Source organism: Electrona antarctica (assembly GCF_951216825.1).
Source record: "Electrona antarctica genome assembly, chromosome: 12".
Taxonomy (NCBI): domain Eukaryota; kingdom Metazoa; phylum Chordata; class Actinopteri; order Myctophiformes; family Myctophidae; genus Electrona; species Electrona antarctica.
In genome coordinates, this window is record NC_136793.1 from 32,654,347 (window position 1) to 32,673,224 (window position 18,878).

Genomic DNA, 18,878 nt, shown 5'->3' on the forward strand with positions numbered 1-18,878 from the left:
TGAGTTGTCTTGTTACCTGTCAATTCAGTGCACGCAGTGACGTACAGTGTCTGGTGATCTGAGACGCAGGAAGACACTGGACTGGAACTGAGGTCTTTTGTTTTAAGTTGATTTCTCATTTATTTAATCTGTTGCATGCATCTACTGCCAACATCTACAGACTGACCATGCCCGTACAGAGCGTACCAGTTCGTGATATGTCCATCCAGTTGCGGTTACTACAACAGTATTTGATTCTCCTGAAGAAGTATCCCCTTGTCACAAAGTCTGTTACGAGGTCAGTAACATTAATGATGGTACATTAATTGATGTTTTGTTTTTATACACTGAGGGCAGCTGTTACTTTACTGTAACGTATGACTGGATTGTAGTAGTGAATTAAATTAGAATCTTGCAGCCATTTGTACTTTCTCTGGTATGAACATGGGGGACATAAGATGTATTTTCTTGGCATGAAACATTTATAGTTTACTTTAAACTGTTCCAGAATTAGATTCAAGGCTACGTTTTGTCCCATCCCTGGCTGGAAGTATTCTGTTAGCCATAATTCAGGTTCAGGATTGTGCTTTATTCCAACAAATGCAACAAGAGCTGCACTTTTGATAACTATCTTTGCTTGTATTCCTTGTACATCGCTTGTGCAACCTCTTACTATTACTTTTTTGTTTGCACTGACGTAGCCCCCTCTGTCGGATTTAATGCAGCCAATGAACATCTTCCTTAGGCAACTCCCCTATTAATAATAGATGGGTTATCCGTTGTTTATTTTGTATCAATCCGTAGCCATTCATATTACAAATGTCTGGGTCATTCCTACTATTCTGTGCCATTTCAGACACGTAACCTTTTCAAAACAATATATTTTTTACAGGATATCTTCATTTTTTTCTGAAAAAGGGCATGTCAGAAAAACATTTGTGCAACTACTCAAATGATTTCCTTATCTTTGTCATATTTACACTAACAGGGGGGACATTTTATGCTAAAGATGGCCTCATGTAGGTAATGAAGAATATGGTAGCACATTGTGAACACAGTAAGAATTTTAATATATTCATCAGCCATATTTTCAGAATTATGAAAATGTATCAGTTTCCACTATAAGCGTAACAGCCAGGACATGTTATGCTTTACCACATCAGTACCGCAACCTAAAACATTGTCAAATTGGCAAATTAATTTAATAGGGTTTCCTATTAAAAATATATGCTACTTTCTGAAGTCATGTGGCTAGAGAAATATTTGGGACATTTACAGGTGAATTTGCCTCAGCGTAATGGGGGACAGTAAAGACAGGGACAAACATTGATTTCAAGATTTTTAGCATTAAAAATAAATGTATCGCTAACATTTGGTGAGAAGTATTATTGTATACTATTACTATATAATAAGAATTCGAAATTTAGATTTAGTTTGAATTTGATTAGTTATATTTGTAACTGAAGCTGAACAAACACAATGGGGACATGGCATTTTAGCATACCTCTACTCAAATTAATATAAGATATGCTGTATTATGACCTGGGGACACAATTGGCACCGAATTCTAGGAATGACCCATTTGTGTCCTTGATATTTCAGTTGCATCCTCACTGCTCTAGGGAATGTTCTATCTCAGATATTGGAGGCAAAAAAGAAGGCCAAAGATGAACTGCCAAAGAAGGAGATTGACACAGCAGGAGTTACACGTTATGCAGTTTATGGGTGAGCTGAGCTGTATGTGATTGTGATAATAGTTGTAGTTACATTATATTATTTGTCACAGTTACATTTTATAGAATATAGGGATACATTTTACAGTATTTGCTGCAGTGCAATGATTTTAGCACTTTGTGCATGTCTTAATGGACTCTGGCCCAATTGCACATGGACTACTAGGATATAAGACAGGTGCCTGTTAACATTATTAAAATGATCTGTTGAGAGACTATTTATATTCACTCATCATCCCAGTACTGTTAATATTCACTCACATTCACTGTTGATAGTACTGTATCCATTCTTATATTCATTGTTGACACAGTCTGTATTAATTCACGTAACTGAACCTTGTTGTTTGATACACTGTGCATATATCCACCCACATACTCATTATTAGGCTGTACACGTTCATTTTTACAGAGTTTTCATAGTATATGCACTGGTCATAGATGTATAGCAGTAAATGTATATTATTAATTAATATATTCACTGTATATTTATATTGATGGACTTAAATATCCAGTGCAGATATGTAGGGCCAGTAGCTCAGTATTTTATATTTATTCTTATTTATCTTTGTGTGGTTATTGACATTTATCTGTACCTCTCCTGTGTTTATTCTTACTGCTGTAGTGAGACCTGAATTTCCCTCTGAGGATCAATAAAGATGTATCTCTTATCTTAGTTGGAATTGATCTCCCTCTGTGACAGCAGTGAGCACTGCTAAACATAATCATTCAGATTAACTAACTGGCTAAAAGTTGATTTAAAAAAAAGTCTGCACAGTAGAAAAAGGTACCCTTAAAAAAAACAATTCTGATACTGTACATCTCTCTTTCTAGTATTTATTGTCTTGATACATGGGTTTTTACACATTTGTGTATAAAAGTTGAAATGTGTGCCATTTATGTATTAGCTATCTTAATTTGTGTGGTTTCAGGTTGTTAATCACTGGACCAGTGAGCCATTACTTTTATCAGCTTATGGAGCTGTGGCTGCCCAGCACTGACCGATACTGTATCATCAAACGTCTGCTGCTGGATCGTCTTATCTTTGCCCCTGGCTTTCTGCTGGTGTTTTACTTTGTCATGAACATCCTCGAGGTGGGTCATCACGAACATGGTGGCCCCTGCACCAACCACTCCTCAAAAACTACACTAATCTCAATTTTTTAACCTATATCCTAAATTTACAGTATACTGTATATTCTCTTCTTTTCTTCATGAATTTCATTTCATGAAGCTTCTACAAACAGGATGCATCCTAGGTCAGCTGAAAAATGTTTAAATAAATCCAAACTTGACCTGTTCTTAGGCTAAAGGGTGGCAAGACTTTGAAAAGAAAATGAACAATAGTTACTGGACCGCTTTGAAGATGAACTGGAAAGTCTGGACTCCCTTTCAGTTCATCAATATCAACTTTGTGCCTGTTCAGGTAGTTACTATCCACTGGCATGACATTGCAGTCTTTGAACAGACGATGATTCAGTGTTTTTATTGACACTTCCTGTGTCTCCCTTCTTTCTTGTTTTCAGTTCAGAGTGCTGTTTGCCAATGTGGTTGCATTGTTTTGGTATGCATACCTTGCATCAGTGAGGAAATGAAGCCTCAGAAGTCAGAAGAATCTGGTGCTCCACAATGGCTGGCACATGCATTAGAGATGGAATGTCTCAGTTGAGTTGTCACACTGAACAGTTTGTATAGTAGCTATTCTAATTCAATCCTAATGTGTTCAATACATTAAGATGAACTTTTTCCACTGATTAAATCATTATTACATCATGTGATAAGACACTTTGTGTTGAAGCAAATTACTTGAATAACTCATTCAAAGACTGATTCATGTTTTCCTTAAAACAAAGCCAAAGACTAGTATGCAACTGTGAACCTAAACTTGTATTTTTTATTTGTCAGTGTCAGTTACCATGCTAATATTTGATATATGGCAGCTCTATGTGGCTTAATATCAAATATGTTTCTCAGGTAAAAGGAAAGATCCTCCCAGAATTTTAAATAACATTTAATACTATGCGAAAGTAGTAACATTTTCACCATTTTCTTTAAGGAATAGGCTGTTAATGAAATCTCATTTTGCTTTATTGTTATTGTCCATACATTATTACAATTTTAAGACAAATATGTGAGTGCAACAAAAAAATAAAAACAATAATTAGATTAAATTAATATGTGGTCCTGCAGTCTGCAAAATTAACTTGGAATGATTGTATTTCTCCTTTGAAAGTGTTTTCAGCCTCCTCTCAGTCTTAGAGTCAGGTAGATGGTGCTTTGACTTCTGACATTGTAGTCATCCAGTTTTCGGCCATCATCCATCTGCTTGCCTTCATGAATCAGCCTTTGTTGGTCCACAGGAACACCTTCCTTACTTTGAACCTTACGCTTGAACTCTTGTACAGTCTCGCCAGGTGCGATATCATAGGTACTTGTCTGGCCCTTTTCATTTTTCAAGAACACCTGGGTTGGAATCGGTATTATCGGTTCAGTTATCACCATGCAGACCTGTGATCCGGACTCCAAACCGTAGGAGCTCAAAGGTCTTGAATCATCATCTAGACTCATCTTGCTCTGGCCATTGTTGTAGGACAGCCTCTGCCTCTGGATGGCCACTCCAAACTGCTGGCTGATGAGGGTTTTCAGAGATCCCACTGTAGCGCCAGGCTGCACCACCAGGGACTTTGACTCCCCATTCAGCAGTGTTATTTGTATCTCCATGGTGTAGTCTATACAAATGAATAAAACAAATTAGTCATATTAAGATGTAAACCTGCCATGGTTTCCCAAAAAAAGTCTTAACATTAAAGTGATATTTTTTGGTTAATAGTATAGGTTTAAGCTCTATATTTTTATTCAAAGTATTTGTGCAGTAACGGGCCTCCCTGGCTGTCTCTGCAACTCTTTAAAAACCTGAATGAATTAATGTTATCCATGTCAGCAGGTAATAGCTATTACAATCTTAGTGTTCCAGTTCCAATTTTGTCTGCTTATTTCTGTGTAATGAATCTAATGATGATGCATTTTCTGTTTATTACTACTAACTGAACAAAAATCTATAGAAATGATTAGAAAATATCAGAATAGGCTATACGGTAGAGTAGAGCTTAATTATTTTAACCAAGAAATATCACTTGCCCCACCTTAATTGTGCGGGGAAAAGTGTGTTAAAATGAACGTTTTACCTTTTTATTTTAAGATCCGTTCAGTGATGTCTTTGAGCCGGACAGGACCAGATGAACTGCAAAACGAGTTGAGTACCAGTCGGTGAAGACAAAGTTGCTCCTGTTCTGGTGTCGCAGCTACAATGTTTATAAGCTTCAGCTGAGCCGTGTTTTGAACAGCTGATGAGCGACTGTCCCACCCATGGTCCCACCTCATAGTTTAAGATTCGTTTTCTCCAATGAATGTAGTGAATCGTTTCGGTTTCCTTTCTCGAATTATGCGAGCTGAGCTGATGAAATGTGACGTCATAATAGAAGATTCGAGGATAACATTACATAACTATCAATCTGATTGCTTTTTATTAACTAAAAGTAACTTAATTGAAACATTTGTATGACTTAGCTATGCCTTTATATGTGTAGGTTTGCATTATGATTCTATGGACACAAAGCAGCTCGGAAGTGAAACTTTACTGACTGAACACCATACCAGTCTTTATTCCTCCAATACTAGGCTACTCTGATTCCCTCATTGGCGTTTTGATATGGTGGCACTGGTGGTGGAAAGCCCATACCTCATTCAATGGTCCCTCATAACCTGTGCATGGGGGGCACTCATTTTGGAAGAGACCACATACCGGTAGCCTATGTTTCACCACTCAGAATAACTACCAATGATTTCTTGATTTGCTTACTTGGGGAAAATGGACCCCAACTATGCCTAGCCTCGGTCCCAGGCTTATCTAGAAAATAACTTTGCCAGGAATCCCCCCTTCTTTAAAGGAGCATTCAGTGATTTCACTTAATTCAAATATCACTTATTTTTTTGTTTTGTTGTGATAATCCTCCCTACTATAGAGTGTGCTGACCATATAAGGAGTTCCTCCCTGTCCCCAGTTAACCCCTGGGGGTCAAAAAACCGTAGGTTTCGTTTTTGGCTAGGTGGCCAAGATCAGGATAGAGAGGTGCCTTCCGCCTATCATGATCGAGCGGGGGCGGGCCTTGGTGTGCGTGCTGTTGGCCTGTCACGTGTCCCCCCACTGTAGAGCGTGCGCATGTGCACATCTTGTTACCGGGGTGGACCGGGGGGTTTTCCAAATCACCCAAATCACTGAATACTCCTTTAAGCAATAACCTACTTATCATGGAAGCACGTGCAGACGACAAATGCAAGGCTTGCATAGTCGTTTTCAAGTCTGCATACATTGCCTGCTTGAATACACTGATTACTACATGGTCCAGTCAAAGGAAATTCCCCAAAGGAGACAGATCACTGGCATGATGCGCAGGACAAATGCTAGAATTGAAAGTAAACAGTATTTCTGAAAAATGAAACCAAAACCCCTTGAATTAAGCATTTCAGGTAAAGGCAGTATGAGTCGCCAGAACCAATGACAGGTGTTCTATCATGGTTAAAATAGAGTTTGAAATTACAATGGTTTTGTATAGCAAGGGGAGTGTCTGATAAAATTAATATCAAATATCCAAATACTGAATCAAGCTTAAAAACTGTCCAAGGTGCTCACAAAAGCCTGATTAAACCATGAGTGGATGTGGCGCCACCTAGTGCTTGAAAATAACTACCCCGACTTAATGCCAAAATATTAAAATGGTAAAAACAAAACTGCAAAGTCTACAAAATACAGACATTGCATACATTTAAATGTTGTCAATTTAATGTAGTAGTACAATTGTTGGTGAAAACCAATGCTTACAAATAAACCAAAACCATAATAATCTGAAATATTAACAATATATAATATAAAATAAATATACAGATGCATTTGTCAAAACTCAGAATGTTGCAACATGGTAGCCCTCTCCTCCCTCTTGGGTAGGGGAATGTTTCCTTGGACAAAAGAAAAAGAGAATATTAGGATCATGCAGCTTAACACCTATTATAAACTTGAATGACAACCCTGCAAAATGCTTACTAATGGATCATATGTGTGTACAGGTACAGTAAGTAATCATGCACCCAGATATTTACTAATCCCTGATGTCATAAAATGTATAGAAACCCAAAGATGGTTCCTTACCAGGTGGTGCAACAAAATATTCCTCAATTGTGCTTCTGGAAAGCTGGAGTAATTCTTCAGCAATGTCTCCTTCCATCACAGAATCATCCCTTAGGTGCAATGTTCTGAAAGACAGGTTAATTAGGAGGGATGCATGCAACACAGTGATAGGCAGAAAGTAGGTGTTTAAGCAATATTACACGAGAGGGTGTTCTTTAACGTCATTAATGCAACGCCTGCAGTGCCATAGGAACTCAGTTACGAAAGGTATCGCAGAAGTGCATTAATGACGTTAAAGAACACCCTCGAGTGTAAAATTGCAATTATACAACAGTTACCCTTAAAACTAAGAGAATCGCTGAAAAATAATATTTTTTCAATGGCCACTACGACCACAAATGTGACGTCCCAAGAAACTAGAGCCACAGAGTCTGCTGCACTCCGAGAGAAAAGCACAGCTGAATTGTTTGTTTTGATTAGGCGTTGAAATAATGTGGTTTTAAGCACGGCTAGAAAGCTCTTTCAACCAATCAGATTGCTTCCTCAAAACGACCTGTTGTATAATTGTAATTAACCTCTAGGCAAAGCTGTAATAATGGAAATGTACCATACCAGTGGAAAATGACTGCAACTTTAATGATAATCCCCTGACATTCACTTTTAAGACCACAGAGCCAAATACATGATTTAAAAATATTGTGTACACACTGTAATCTAGTCTCATTTGTATTGTACCTTTCCTCCAGAACAGAATCCATTGGTTCAACTCCATCTGTGTTAACAACATGAAGCTGATCTGCAAATTGTATGGCTCTCTCTAAGCATATCAGTCCCTCTTTGGTGTGGAAATCAACCAAGGCTAGTCTCTCCAGTTTGTCCACCAGATCAGCAGGGACTTGACTTACCTTTAAAAAAGAAAGAATCAAAATAAACATGATTAGACTAGAGGTTGTAATGTGTTGTGTTGGTGTGGAGTACTAGAAGGCTGGTAGTCCAGCAGATGTCCAGGTAATTCAGTTCACACAGCCACAGACCACGGCTAAAGTCAATAAAGCTCAATTTATTTAGCAGCCAACCAAATATAAACATTGACCATACGAACCCAGGTCTCACGGCACTAAATAGAACTACAGAAAAATTTAACACAATTAACTAGAAGTAGTGCCCCTCTGGACACAGGTCTCCACCAGGATTGATATTTGGATCAAATCTGAAGAACTAATATTAAAAGTGTTGCACATAAGTGGGCCTCCTGGTGGTGCTCAAAAAGGCAGAATTCAAAAATGCAGGCCAGATGTTTTTCCTTGGCCTGTAGGGAGTGTGCATACAAAGTTTTACACAGATCGGTGCAGTTATATGTAAAGACGTGACTCTGCCTGTCACCCCATCTTGATTACATATAGAGATCATGTGTACCGATTTGCGTGAGATTTGGATAAAATCTGAAGGAGTAATATTTTAGTGAGTTATGAGGCCGAGTTGAACATTGGCATTTTTCCTCGGCCTAGAGGGAATGTGCGTGCAAAATTTCATGGAAATCGGATACTTTTTACAGTAGGTTTTTACTCTCAAGTCTTGAACGGCGCTATTTTTTGTCAACAGTGAGAAGCATGGAAATAGTAGCGCTGGCTGATGATGTATCAGCAACAACGTGGCTACGTAACAGGTGACGTTATGAAATGCGAGTCAAGCAGCCTCTGTCCAGCGCATTTTCAGATCCACGGAACGCAGCGAATCAGGCTGGAACCCAGGCTAGCGAATCTTAGCCAATCAGGATGGAGTATGAAATATAAAAGACCCGTTTCGTGTAGAGAGACTGTGTACCAATTTGCATGATGTTTGGACAAAATCTGTGTGTACTGTTTTGCAAAAAGCGACTATGCCTGGTGGCGCTTTGACAGGCCAATGTGGAAAATTTGGGGCAGAGGTTCAGCTCTGGCATCCAGGGAGTGTGTGTGCAGAGTGTGGCTGCGATCAAGCCAACGGTGCCAGAGATTAGCTGTCCACAGACGGACGGACGGAGTGCAAAACATACTCTTCCCATGCCTTCGGCCTGGTGGCGACAATGAACCACGTGTATCTGCGGAGCCTGGGTTCCGATGGGCCCCTTGTCTTACAGCGCCGGCTACTACTAGTAGGGCGGGGTTATACAACCTAAGCCTAACCTGTAAAAACAAGCGGCCCCTCAGCGACCATCGACTCCCAGGCTCCGCAAAAAAGACTCTCCCGTGTGTCTACTAATCACGCCAACACTACCACCAGAGAGAGAGCTGGAAGTGACCTTGTGGTACCAACTGGCATTGCATACTGACTGACAAGGTGTTGTCTTACTTGGCTTATAAATTGTGGTTGGCATGTCCAAGGTTATACAATACATGCACGTCATGCAGTAGTCCAATGTGCTATAAAGATGTGTATTATAACTTTAATTATTGGACAAATATATAGAATATACATTCAATATGCAGTAAAACATTGTGAGTAAAACGGTATTAGAATTCATGAATGAGTGAGCAGATCTTTATCACCATTACATTGGGAAGTTGTTTATCCAGCACTGCAGGTTTCCACATTGCAACCCATGGTACCTAGAAAATAGTTTTCAATTAAGTTATTTTTTGACAAGTTAAAATCACCATGATTAATCTATTCCTCATGTAATTATTAGGGCCATTAAACGGTAGGCTAAAGTGATATTTTGTTTTGTTATTTTTTATAAGAGCTTTGGGAGGAGACACGAGAAGACTTTAATTTCAACAAACACCTATCTAGAGTAAATAATTTGCAATGGTGGTCCAGCCAGGCCATGGTCCGTGGTAGCCTAAGATTTAGACACTCGTAGAGGTATTTTTCGATTCTGACGTCTGCTCTCTACGACGTCAGAATCGAAAAATACCTCTACGAGTCTAAATCTTAGGCTAGGCCCGTGGCATGTCAGACATGAGACATCACATGAAAAAGTTTGAAATCCCTAAACTAGTTTACCTTGGAACTGTACCGACGTCGACGTGCTATAACGTAGGTCATTCTAGGAAAGGCGTTGGTCACGTTTGATAACGTCATACAAGCGTGTGCTGTTCTGACATGGTAGAGTGAAGACCTAGTGCTAATCATGTTCAATGATCGTGTACTAAATAGGTTAAACTATAGAGTTGGGGTTAAACACACACCACTGCAGCATGCTGATGTTAGCTACTAACAAATAAACAGGGATACACTGGCCACAATGCGCATGCGCGAATGGCGGGCTCACTCGGACAGATTGTGTAGGTAAAAAAAACCCAGAAACGATTGTATTTTCATGGGGAGATTATTTAGTTATTTTACATTTAAAGGAAACTAATCAGACCACATATAATTGCATCACTGATTATATGTAGCGAAATATTCTAAATTGGGGGGGGGGGGGGGGGGCATATATTATACAGTAAATTGGATGGTGTACTATCGCCCCACCCCCATGGGGATGGTTAAATCTGATAAATACCCCTCCCTCCCCCCCGAAAGGGCAGTATTTCTATTAAATTAATCAACACTCGAAAGTGTTTAAATCACCGTTGTTGATTGAATAATGAAGTTGGATCAGTGGTTTGAGTTATTATTGATTTTGTATTGTAATTATGTATGTGTTATTCGGTATTATTTCAAAACACCCCTATCATAATGGTATAGTCTTGACACTTCCGCGTTCAAAAGTTTTATTTAGGAAAAGCTTTGGGGGAAAGTTGGCTAGCCGGCTACATTAGTATTGCCAATTAACGAGGAAATCAATTATATTGATTCTATGTTCGGTCGCTGCGAGGGAATACAGCAGTCTTTCACATGGCTATAATTATAACCTGCCAAACGTTTTATTGAGAGTCTTCATAAAGAGGAAGATGTCCACGGCTATCGTTAGCGAAGCTATTAGAGTGTCGTTTCCACTGCATTCCTCGGTTTGGGAGAATGATTACAGGAAACTGGACAATGACTTGGCCCAGGTTTGTAAACATCTCACATTCATCAGAACATAATATACAGCTATCGTTGAATCAGCTGCTACACAATTAAATAACGCGTCATCCTCTCTATGTAGGTCTTCATCTAGTAATGTAGGCCAGGCGTCACATTTAGCAGTTCCAAGTGGCTCCAGTGGATTGACAGACGTTTTATGACACTGACAGTAGACCTACATCATTTTTGAATGAATTAAAAGCCTTGTATGCATTCACTATTCAGTAACAATAGAAACGTTAGGTTTAATGACATATTAAATAAATGCATAGGTTATCTATAGATAGGTAGATAGATCATATATATATATATATATATAGATTATAGAACATTTGTTGTCTTAGTTGTCATTCAGTTAATCAGTTTTCATAACAAACACAAATGCAAATTTGACACATACCTGTTCACGAACGGTTCTCGGCTCGGTTTGTTTTCTTTGGATTGCACTCATTTAAATCGCTCCTTATTTTTCCTTTAGAGTGACATTGAGGCCGTGGATCCCAGAGGGAGGACAGCTCTTCATTTATCCGTGTCACTTGGGCACCTAGAGTCAGTGAGAGTCCTTCTGAGACACGGGGCTTCAGTAACTAAAGAGAATTCCAAGAATTGGACAGGTTAGGCATTTAATCTTAAATTACATACTGGCAACTGGCAAGGCAATCGCATGATTGTTTGTGTCTATGTATTTGGTTTACAAATGTCATGTTTTAGTGGCTTTGTGGGCACTTGGAGCCCTCCCTGTATTTCAACCTATATACACTTCGGCAAAATGGTATTTCTTATACACTTTATTTTTCTTTTACACTCTTTAAAACCACTTTAAACCACTTGTCTTTTCTGTCTGCCGTAAGGCATTATTGCCCTCAGTGCTTATTACCACGAGCCCTGAGGTTTTATAATCAATGTTTGCAGTTTGTGGATGGCATATGTTCTTAGCTTAAAAGAGTTAGAGTGGTGTGTTTGACTGAATCTGTCTCTGTGTTTAGTGCTGCAGGAGGCAGTCAGTACTGGAGACCCAGAGATGGTTCAACTGGTGCTTCAACGCAGAGACTACCTCAAAGCATCTACAGCACTGGGAGGAGTGCCTGAGCTGCTGTCCAAGATCAGAGAGGTTTCACTTGACAAAATGCCTTGCCTCTTGCCTTTTACATCTTATTCTAAAACTCAAGCATGTACTAGCGAAAATATGAATTAACCAATGTTTTGTTTTGCCCCCAGTCTCCTGATTTCTACATGGAAATGAAATGGGAGTTCACCAGCTGGAGTAAGCTTTTACCGCCCTTTTTTATACAGTAGCCTACATGTTAAATAAATTAAGTAGTCACTTAATTCATTCAATTGGTGTATGTGTTATGCAGAAAATATTAAATACATTTTATGTCAAGATTTAAAAGAAAAAAAGTTCATTTAAGGGGCCAGTTAAACATTTAAAGCAAAGCCCAGTGGTTTCTTCACTAAAATAAAGAATGCTTCGTCAAAGTAAGATTTTGTGATGTCATGCGGGAAAAAAGACATTCTCAGCACATTGTTGCCAATTTTGTGTTTTAAATGTGCTTTCATTTTTAGCTTTCTGAAATTCATATGCTGCCTTTTCTTTTTAGTCCCCCTTGTGTCCAGAGTTTGTCCAAGTGATGTCTGTCGCATCTGGAAGAGTGGTTCCAGCTTGCGAGTAGATTCTACTCTTCTGGGCTTTGAGAACATGACGTGGATCAGAGGGCGTCGGAGCTACATCTTCAGAGGCGATGGTACGTGAATTCAGTTGCGCACAGTGTCTCAGACACACACAGGCCTTAACCTTTTGACAGAGGTCTTTGTGTCATTCTCATTGCTGTTTGTGCAAAACATTAGTTTATACTGGAACTTTCAACAGATACATGCACAGAGTTGATGGAGGTGAACCATGATGAGGAAGTGGTGGACACTGAACGCTTCAACATATCTCAAGAAATGGAGGATGTCACATTAGATTCAATGCATCCTGCTGAACAGGAAGTTGCCAAAAGGTTGACTACTTCCATTGTCAATACGTACCTGGACACCAAGGATATTGCTTTTGAGAGGCAAGAGTCCCCATCTTTTTCCTCATTCCACTTTTTTCACATTATGATGATTACATAATGTAGTACATCCCTGCCGTGACATTATTTTACTCACAAACTATTTTTGCGCTATTGTTAGATTCTAAGGCGGAAAAAAAAATCAAAAATTGTGTGAGTCAACAGCCTGACTCAAGTACCTAGCATCTAATAGACTGTGTGTGTGTGTGTGTGTGTGTGTGTGTGTGTGTGTGTGTGTGTGTGTGTGTGTGTGTGTGTGTGTGTGTGTGTGTGTGTGTGTGTGTGTGTGTGTGTGTGTGTGTGTGTGTGTGTGTGTGTGTGTGTGTGTGTGTGTTTTGGACTTTTGCAAGTTATGGCAGTGTGAGGGACTCATTCCTTTTTTGAGTGGTGCAACCACTCCAAGGAACAGCAATGCCCGTGTTAACCTATGTGACTATGTATGTTACTATGAGTACCAGTAGGGGCAAAAGTGGCGCTGTTGTGCCAGAAACAGAGAGAGCGATAGTGCTGCACTGTTGCCTGCTAATGAGAGAGGGGGAGAGGGGAGTTGCACCACTCAGTTCACACGGGTGTGATTTTTCTATGTTTATATCTCTATGTAATAGCTCTAATGTACCCTTAAATGCACAAGTTTTTTTTTCTTTCTTCTTAAACATCTTCTTTTCACCAGGAATAAGTCTGGGGTCTGGGGATGGAGGACTGACAAAACTGAAGTTGTCAATGGATTCGAAGCAAAGGTTCATATGATGTAACTTTATTTTAAACATAATCACTAAAGCTTACTGTGACTTTATCTACCGGTATGTGATAGAATAATACTTGGTTGTTTTCTCAGGTGTTTAGTGTCAACAATGTGAACGTGGTGATTCGGACAAGGACAGAACATCTTACAGATGAAGAGAAGGCCAGGATAAAAAGTATGTGTGAAACCTTGTGCAGACATGATTTTCCCAAAATGGTGATTAAGGAGAGTTGTTGTTAAAAGGTCAATGTAACATGATCATAACAAATGTGTTATCCACTGAGACCATTATTCACATGGTGGCATTTACTTCATACTAGTGGGTATGAAGTGAGTCCAAATATGAAGTAAGAGCAAAATGTCCATGTGTGAATATATGGTCAATGGGAAATGGACTTTGTTTCATACTAGGTGAACGGAATGTCCTTGAGTCTCTTCTGGGCACTGTGGAGCAGCACATAAGTGCACAGGGGGTAAGAAGACATTGTTCTAGCAACTATGCATGAATAACTTCTTGAAGTTGTGGGAGTCGACCAGGTGACTTGATATGAACACTTCTTGTAATTATCTTGATAGGACCTTACTCTGGAGTATGCAACTGCCACTAATCCAACTGCCATCACTCCAGAGGAATATTTTGACCCAGAGTTTGACCTGGAAAACAGAGACATTGGACGTCCTCTTGAGCTCAGCACCCGAACACAGAAGTGAGGGGAAGAAACAGCATGATGGCACAATAAACCTTTTGTCAAATGTCAAATAAGGGGAAGTTATATTTTGTGTGAGTTTACATTTTCTTTATTCTACACAGGTTCAAGGGCACATTGTGGATGAGTGAGGATCACCCCCTGTCCCTGGTGGAGCAGGTAACACCCATCATTGACCTCATGGCCCGGACCAGCTCCCATTTTGCACGGCTGCGGGACTTTGTCACCCTGAAGTTCCCCCCAGGATTTCCCGTAAAGATTGGTACATTCACCATCCCCTCACAGAAAATAAATGGCACAATATAAATCATGACTTTTTTTTCACAAACCACACATTCAAGTGATAAACGGAGGCCCTCATTCATATGCAAAATCTATTTTAAGGTGTTTTAATTATTTACCTATTTTAATCTATTATTTGACCTTTTCACACAGAGATTCCCCTGTTCCATGTGCTCAATGCCAGGATTACTTTTGGAAATGTCAACAAATGCAATACAGAAAACCAAGCCAACACATCTGCAGCTACAACACCTACGCCAGAGGGGGAAGATGTAGAAGCTGCTGGTAGGATCAAAGCTATTTCGCTCTTAACATATGTGATGCATCAAATGTTTTAAGTCTTTTATTCTTATCATATTGTAAAACATTTATAGGAACTTGCTGAAAACGGCTCCATTGTTTTTTGGTCCACCTAGCACCCCTCCCATTCCAGGTGTGTCCTTCTGTGTTTGATGTGCCTGTGCACTACCGCCATCGGGGGGGAAGCCGCCACACTCCTATGTCCAACCACGACGAGGAGCTTTTGCAGTACGCCATCCATCAGAGTCTTTTGGAGTCCTGCAATGTCCCAGGACAGGTCAGGGCATCAAGTAGACTAGAGATCCAAGTTCACTCACATGTACTGTACCTAACCAGACCACACATTCTGCCTGCAGCTATCTTCCTAATCTCAAGATAAATCGGTTCTATCTAGTTTCATTCTCCAGTAAGCGCTAATGTCTTCTGGTTTTTATTACAGGACTTAAGCTGGGATAATGCCAACGGTGACTTCAGTGATGCTATGCTCAGTAGCCCGAGTGACAGGTAGGCGCCTTTTATTTATATCTGCAAAAGCCAGGTCAATGGAGTTCTACTAGAATGTGTTTGTATTTATTTACAAAAAGAGACATGTCTTCTTGTCTTCTCTTATTGCTCACTATTCTCCTGTTGTTCTAGGAGTGTCCCAGAGGGGTCGCTAGTGGACTTGGGAGGCACATCCAGCCCTGTGAGCTCAGTCTCAGCCTCCAGCCCTGACACAGACCTCCGCCTGGCCATGGAGCTCTCAGCCCGAGCTCAAGAGGAAGACGAGAAGAGGAAACTGCAAGAGGAAGAGGAGCTGGAGAGGATATTGCAGCTATCGCTCACTGAAAAGTGAAAGGAACGAGAGGGAATAAAGGCTAATTATTCTTTGCCGAAAAAGTGTCATGACATGTCGCTCAACGATGTACGTATTTACAACAGACTTTTTTCCAGTTTAAAATGCGTCCCTTTTTTTTAGGTGGAGTGACGAAATAATAAATGAAGCCTAAGGAGTGAGGCCAGACCTCACTGTAACCGTGTTAACTTTTCCAGATCCAGAACCAACAGCCACACCTCAACTTTCCCAACCACTACAGTCAATCTATGCAACCTCTAATCCTTTCTGTAATAGATCATTGTTGTTGCACATGCAGGCAATATCAAACTCCCTTTATTCAAAATTTTCCAAAAGCTATTTTTGGTAAGAACATACTCCTTTATATATTTGTATGCGTAGTCAGTTATGTGTCCTGTCCTTCAGTTAAGAATCATAATTGCGACCCAATACGTCATTGACCGTATGTTTTTGAGTAGCAGGGTTAAATTAACAGTGCGTTCTGTAGCATTGAAGTATAGGAAATGACTTGAAAGAGTCACCTGGTAGAGGGTCTTACTGAATGATTGAAAATCTCAGGGTTCCATTATTCCACAGTCTCTTTGCTTTGAAATTGGGCTTGTTCTTTGTAGAAATTGGAATCGTTATTTATTTTTCTTTTGTGCAGAATGATGTCAACCATTACATACCTTCTTATGTTATACTTATACCATAATTTTCTATTCTGTTCATTCCAAACTGGCTAGAAGGTTTACGGTGTAAACTAAATCTGATACTTGTGAATGTACAGTATAGTATAAGATGGATATCATTATCAAAGCATGTTGTGAGAAAATGTAATTCAGCTGCATGGTGATATCTTTGCTGCACAAGAAGAAGGAAGTTCCTGGCTTCCCTTAGGCTGAAGCCTTATTTTGTTTAGCGTGCCCCATTTATGGTTTAATGGTTAGGGCGATTTAGATTTTAGAGTTATTGAATAACCTCAACCATTATCACCTCAGTTCACAGAAGCAATAGCAGCGCCCACTGTGCCTGTGTATCCATACTGTAGTGTGTCATGATTTCAAGAATCAAAGGGGGTTATTTGTCACTCATACAAGTTGTCTTATGTTGTTGTGACATGCTCCACATAGGCTGTGCTAACAATAACTAGTATAAAGCAAGATATGATACTGGTAAAATATACAGTTTAGACGTGATCACATCAGTGTTGTATGGATCATAATAATGAAAGATATTTTTCTTCAAGTTAAATGGACATGACACCTAAACCAGCAGGGCAAGTCTTTAGCGTCTTATAGCTACAAACACCGACTTGGCAGAATGAAATTATGGACTTGAATATCAGATATGCTGGTTAATATTTAAGAGGCATGTACCACTTAAGGAAGTGGAGGTGTTTATTCTGTGCAATGGTACCAACCTTTCTGATGTGGAAACTGATTTGAAAATGCTTTATCTTCAAAAAGATGTTTTTCCAAATGTAATTGAGTGATAAAGACCATTAACCACTATAGTTGATTTAACTGATAACCAACCTTTTATCAACAGCCTGTGTTGCTTTGTCCAGTTTTCTGAGGCTTGAACTCAAAATTTGCTATTTTAATGAACACATTGCCAAACTGCTCAAAAGCCTACTTTACCAAGGCTAGCTTTGGTTAGATTTTGAGGGAACACTTTAATATGCCATTTGCTAGCTGTAAAGCTTTTTTTATTTTATTTTAACATGTCAAAAACGTGTTGATTTCTTAAATAAAAGCACTTTATTTCCACATGATTGAACTGATATGTCATTGTTTAAATGTTTTCTGTAGGCTACAAAGGTACACAACATATTTAACATTTACTTCATGTTCATTAATGTTTTGCTCCTAAAGTAATCTCCCTCAGTCACACCAGCCATCTGTGCTCTGGGTTTTACATAATGATATAGTATCCCATTCCCAGCCATTTATTGTGATCCAATTGGATTGTGTAAATGGAGCATAGGCCTATACACTGATTTATGTAGGAGAAAGTATGCCTAAATATGGAATGGGAATTGTGTTAGTATACTCCATGTGTGTTAGAAATCAAAATGGAGATCTATCATGATTTGTAAACGATGTTAAAAATCAATTGTGAACAGATTTTTACTTTATTGTGCAAATGATAACTTGTGTACCAAGTGCAGCATTGCAGTTTCAGATTTTCCTTTTCTTAATGCCTACAGTAAAAGAATAGAAGTGAAATTGAAATGTTGAATGGAAACATGCACAGAATCCCAAAAATGCATTGGTCTGACATGCGTTGCACGTTTAGGGTTAGGTTAGGGTTTTGGGTAGGGTGTCTGTCTAATGAACTAAAGCCTGTACCCCATGTCATGACTGTTTAGTTCATCTGAGAATGCAAACCAGATTTTAAAGATATGCCTTCAAATGGTTTTGCAATTCAAGAGTTGAGTAACCGATTTCATACTTTCTGCCACATCAGGTGTGTTTCCATGGCTGATATGGATGGACTTGTAGCTTATTGACAACTGTATCTATTAAAAGAGCTAAAGTGACACTCTTGTGATAATTTTTATTTCTCTAGCAAGTTATTAAATTGAAATAAAGCCTGGCAACATGGTCACCTGGATGCCCATGTCAGCCCCATACCTCATCATTGCACAAAACTTTAAATTTAAAACATAAAACACATTGAGTGAGAACACTCCTTTTCAATCGTACAACATACAATAAATGCTGTAGCAATAAAATGATATAGCTAGGCCTACTATTGATTAAAACAGAAGAAAGTATATGGCTATACATCAATTAAGACATGATAACAAAATAACAAATGGAAGCACTATAAACATTTTTATTATAAACCATGAAACCATTAAGTCTATTCATGTTATTTTATTTATTTATGATATGATCATTTATTTATGATATAATTTTTTTTTTTTTTTAATTAAACAAAACATCTTACAGAAAAAGGAGGTAGGCATTTCAACTTCTAAATGCTGGTATCGCATGACAAATAACAAACATTAAAACTTGATTTTAAAATAAGCCGTCAATTCTGTTCAATCTAGGTAGCCTATACATGTGAATTGGCTGGCT

The 18,878-nt window shown here is 39.0% G+C and overlaps 4 protein-coding genes across 6 annotated transcripts; 2 read left to right on the top strand and 2 right to left on the bottom strand.

Annotated features, from left to right (window-relative positions):
• Window positions 1-23: 23 nt before the first annotated feature.
• pxmp2 (peroxisomal membrane protein 2) lies at window positions 24-3,797 on the top strand. Its single transcript, XM_079515750.1, has 5 exons — window positions 24-277; window positions 1,582-1,704; window positions 2,642-2,804; window positions 3,016-3,135; window positions 3,236-3,797. Exons 1-5 carry the CDS (start codon window positions 168-170, stop codon window positions 3,302-3,304), a joined length of 585 nt encoding a protein of 194 aa, XP_079371876.1. The 5' UTR covers window positions 24-167; the 3' UTR covers window positions 3,305-3,797.
• On the bottom strand, window positions 3,621-5,140 carry isg15 (ISG15 ubiquitin like modifier). The gene is made up of 2 exons (XM_079515751.1): window positions 4,895-5,140; window positions 3,621-4,438 (listed from the first exon to the last, which is right to left on the bottom strand). The coding sequence occupies exon 2, from the start codon at window positions 4,428-4,430 to the stop codon at window positions 3,948-3,950; it is 483 nt and encodes a 160-aa protein (XP_079371877.1). The 5' UTR covers window positions 4,431-4,438; window positions 4,895-5,140; the 3' UTR covers window positions 3,621-3,947.
• A 1,387-nt stretch (window positions 5,141-6,527) lies between these two features.
• gatc (glutamyl-tRNA amidotransferase subunit C) lies at window positions 6,528-10,122 on the bottom strand. 3 transcript variants are annotated; one of them, XM_079516324.1, is made up of 5 exons: window positions 9,877-10,122; window positions 9,426-9,479; window positions 7,627-7,796; window positions 6,913-7,016; window positions 6,528-6,722 (listed from the first exon to the last, which is right to left on the bottom strand). In XM_079516324.1, exons 1-5 carry the CDS (start codon window positions 10,003-10,005, stop codon window positions 6,661-6,663), a joined length of 519 nt encoding a protein of 172 aa, XP_079372450.1. In that variant the 5' UTR covers window positions 10,006-10,122; the 3' UTR covers window positions 6,528-6,660. The 3 variants fall into 3 exon arrangements, with proteins under 3 accessions (XP_079372450.1, XP_079372449.1, XP_079372451.1); XM_079516323.1 differs by having other exon boundaries at window positions 9,420-9,479; XM_079516325.1 differs by lacking the exon at window positions 9,426-9,479.
• A 358-nt stretch (window positions 10,123-10,480) lies between these two features.
• Window positions 10,481-17,558, top strand: ankrd13a (ankyrin repeat domain 13A). Its single transcript, XM_079517105.1, has 15 exons — window positions 10,481-10,871; window positions 11,363-11,498; window positions 11,871-11,995; window positions 12,103-12,148; window positions 12,486-12,629; window positions 12,755-12,944; window positions 13,612-13,678; window positions 13,777-13,858; window positions 14,095-14,156; window positions 14,260-14,390; window positions 14,495-14,652; window positions 14,826-14,957; window positions 15,089-15,249; window positions 15,412-15,476; window positions 15,609-17,558. Exons 1-15 carry the CDS (start codon window positions 10,770-10,772, stop codon window positions 15,805-15,807), a joined length of 1,800 nt encoding a protein of 599 aa, XP_079373231.1. The 5' UTR covers window positions 10,481-10,769; the 3' UTR covers window positions 15,808-17,558.
• The last annotated feature ends 1,320 nt before the right edge of the window (window positions 17,559-18,878 follow it).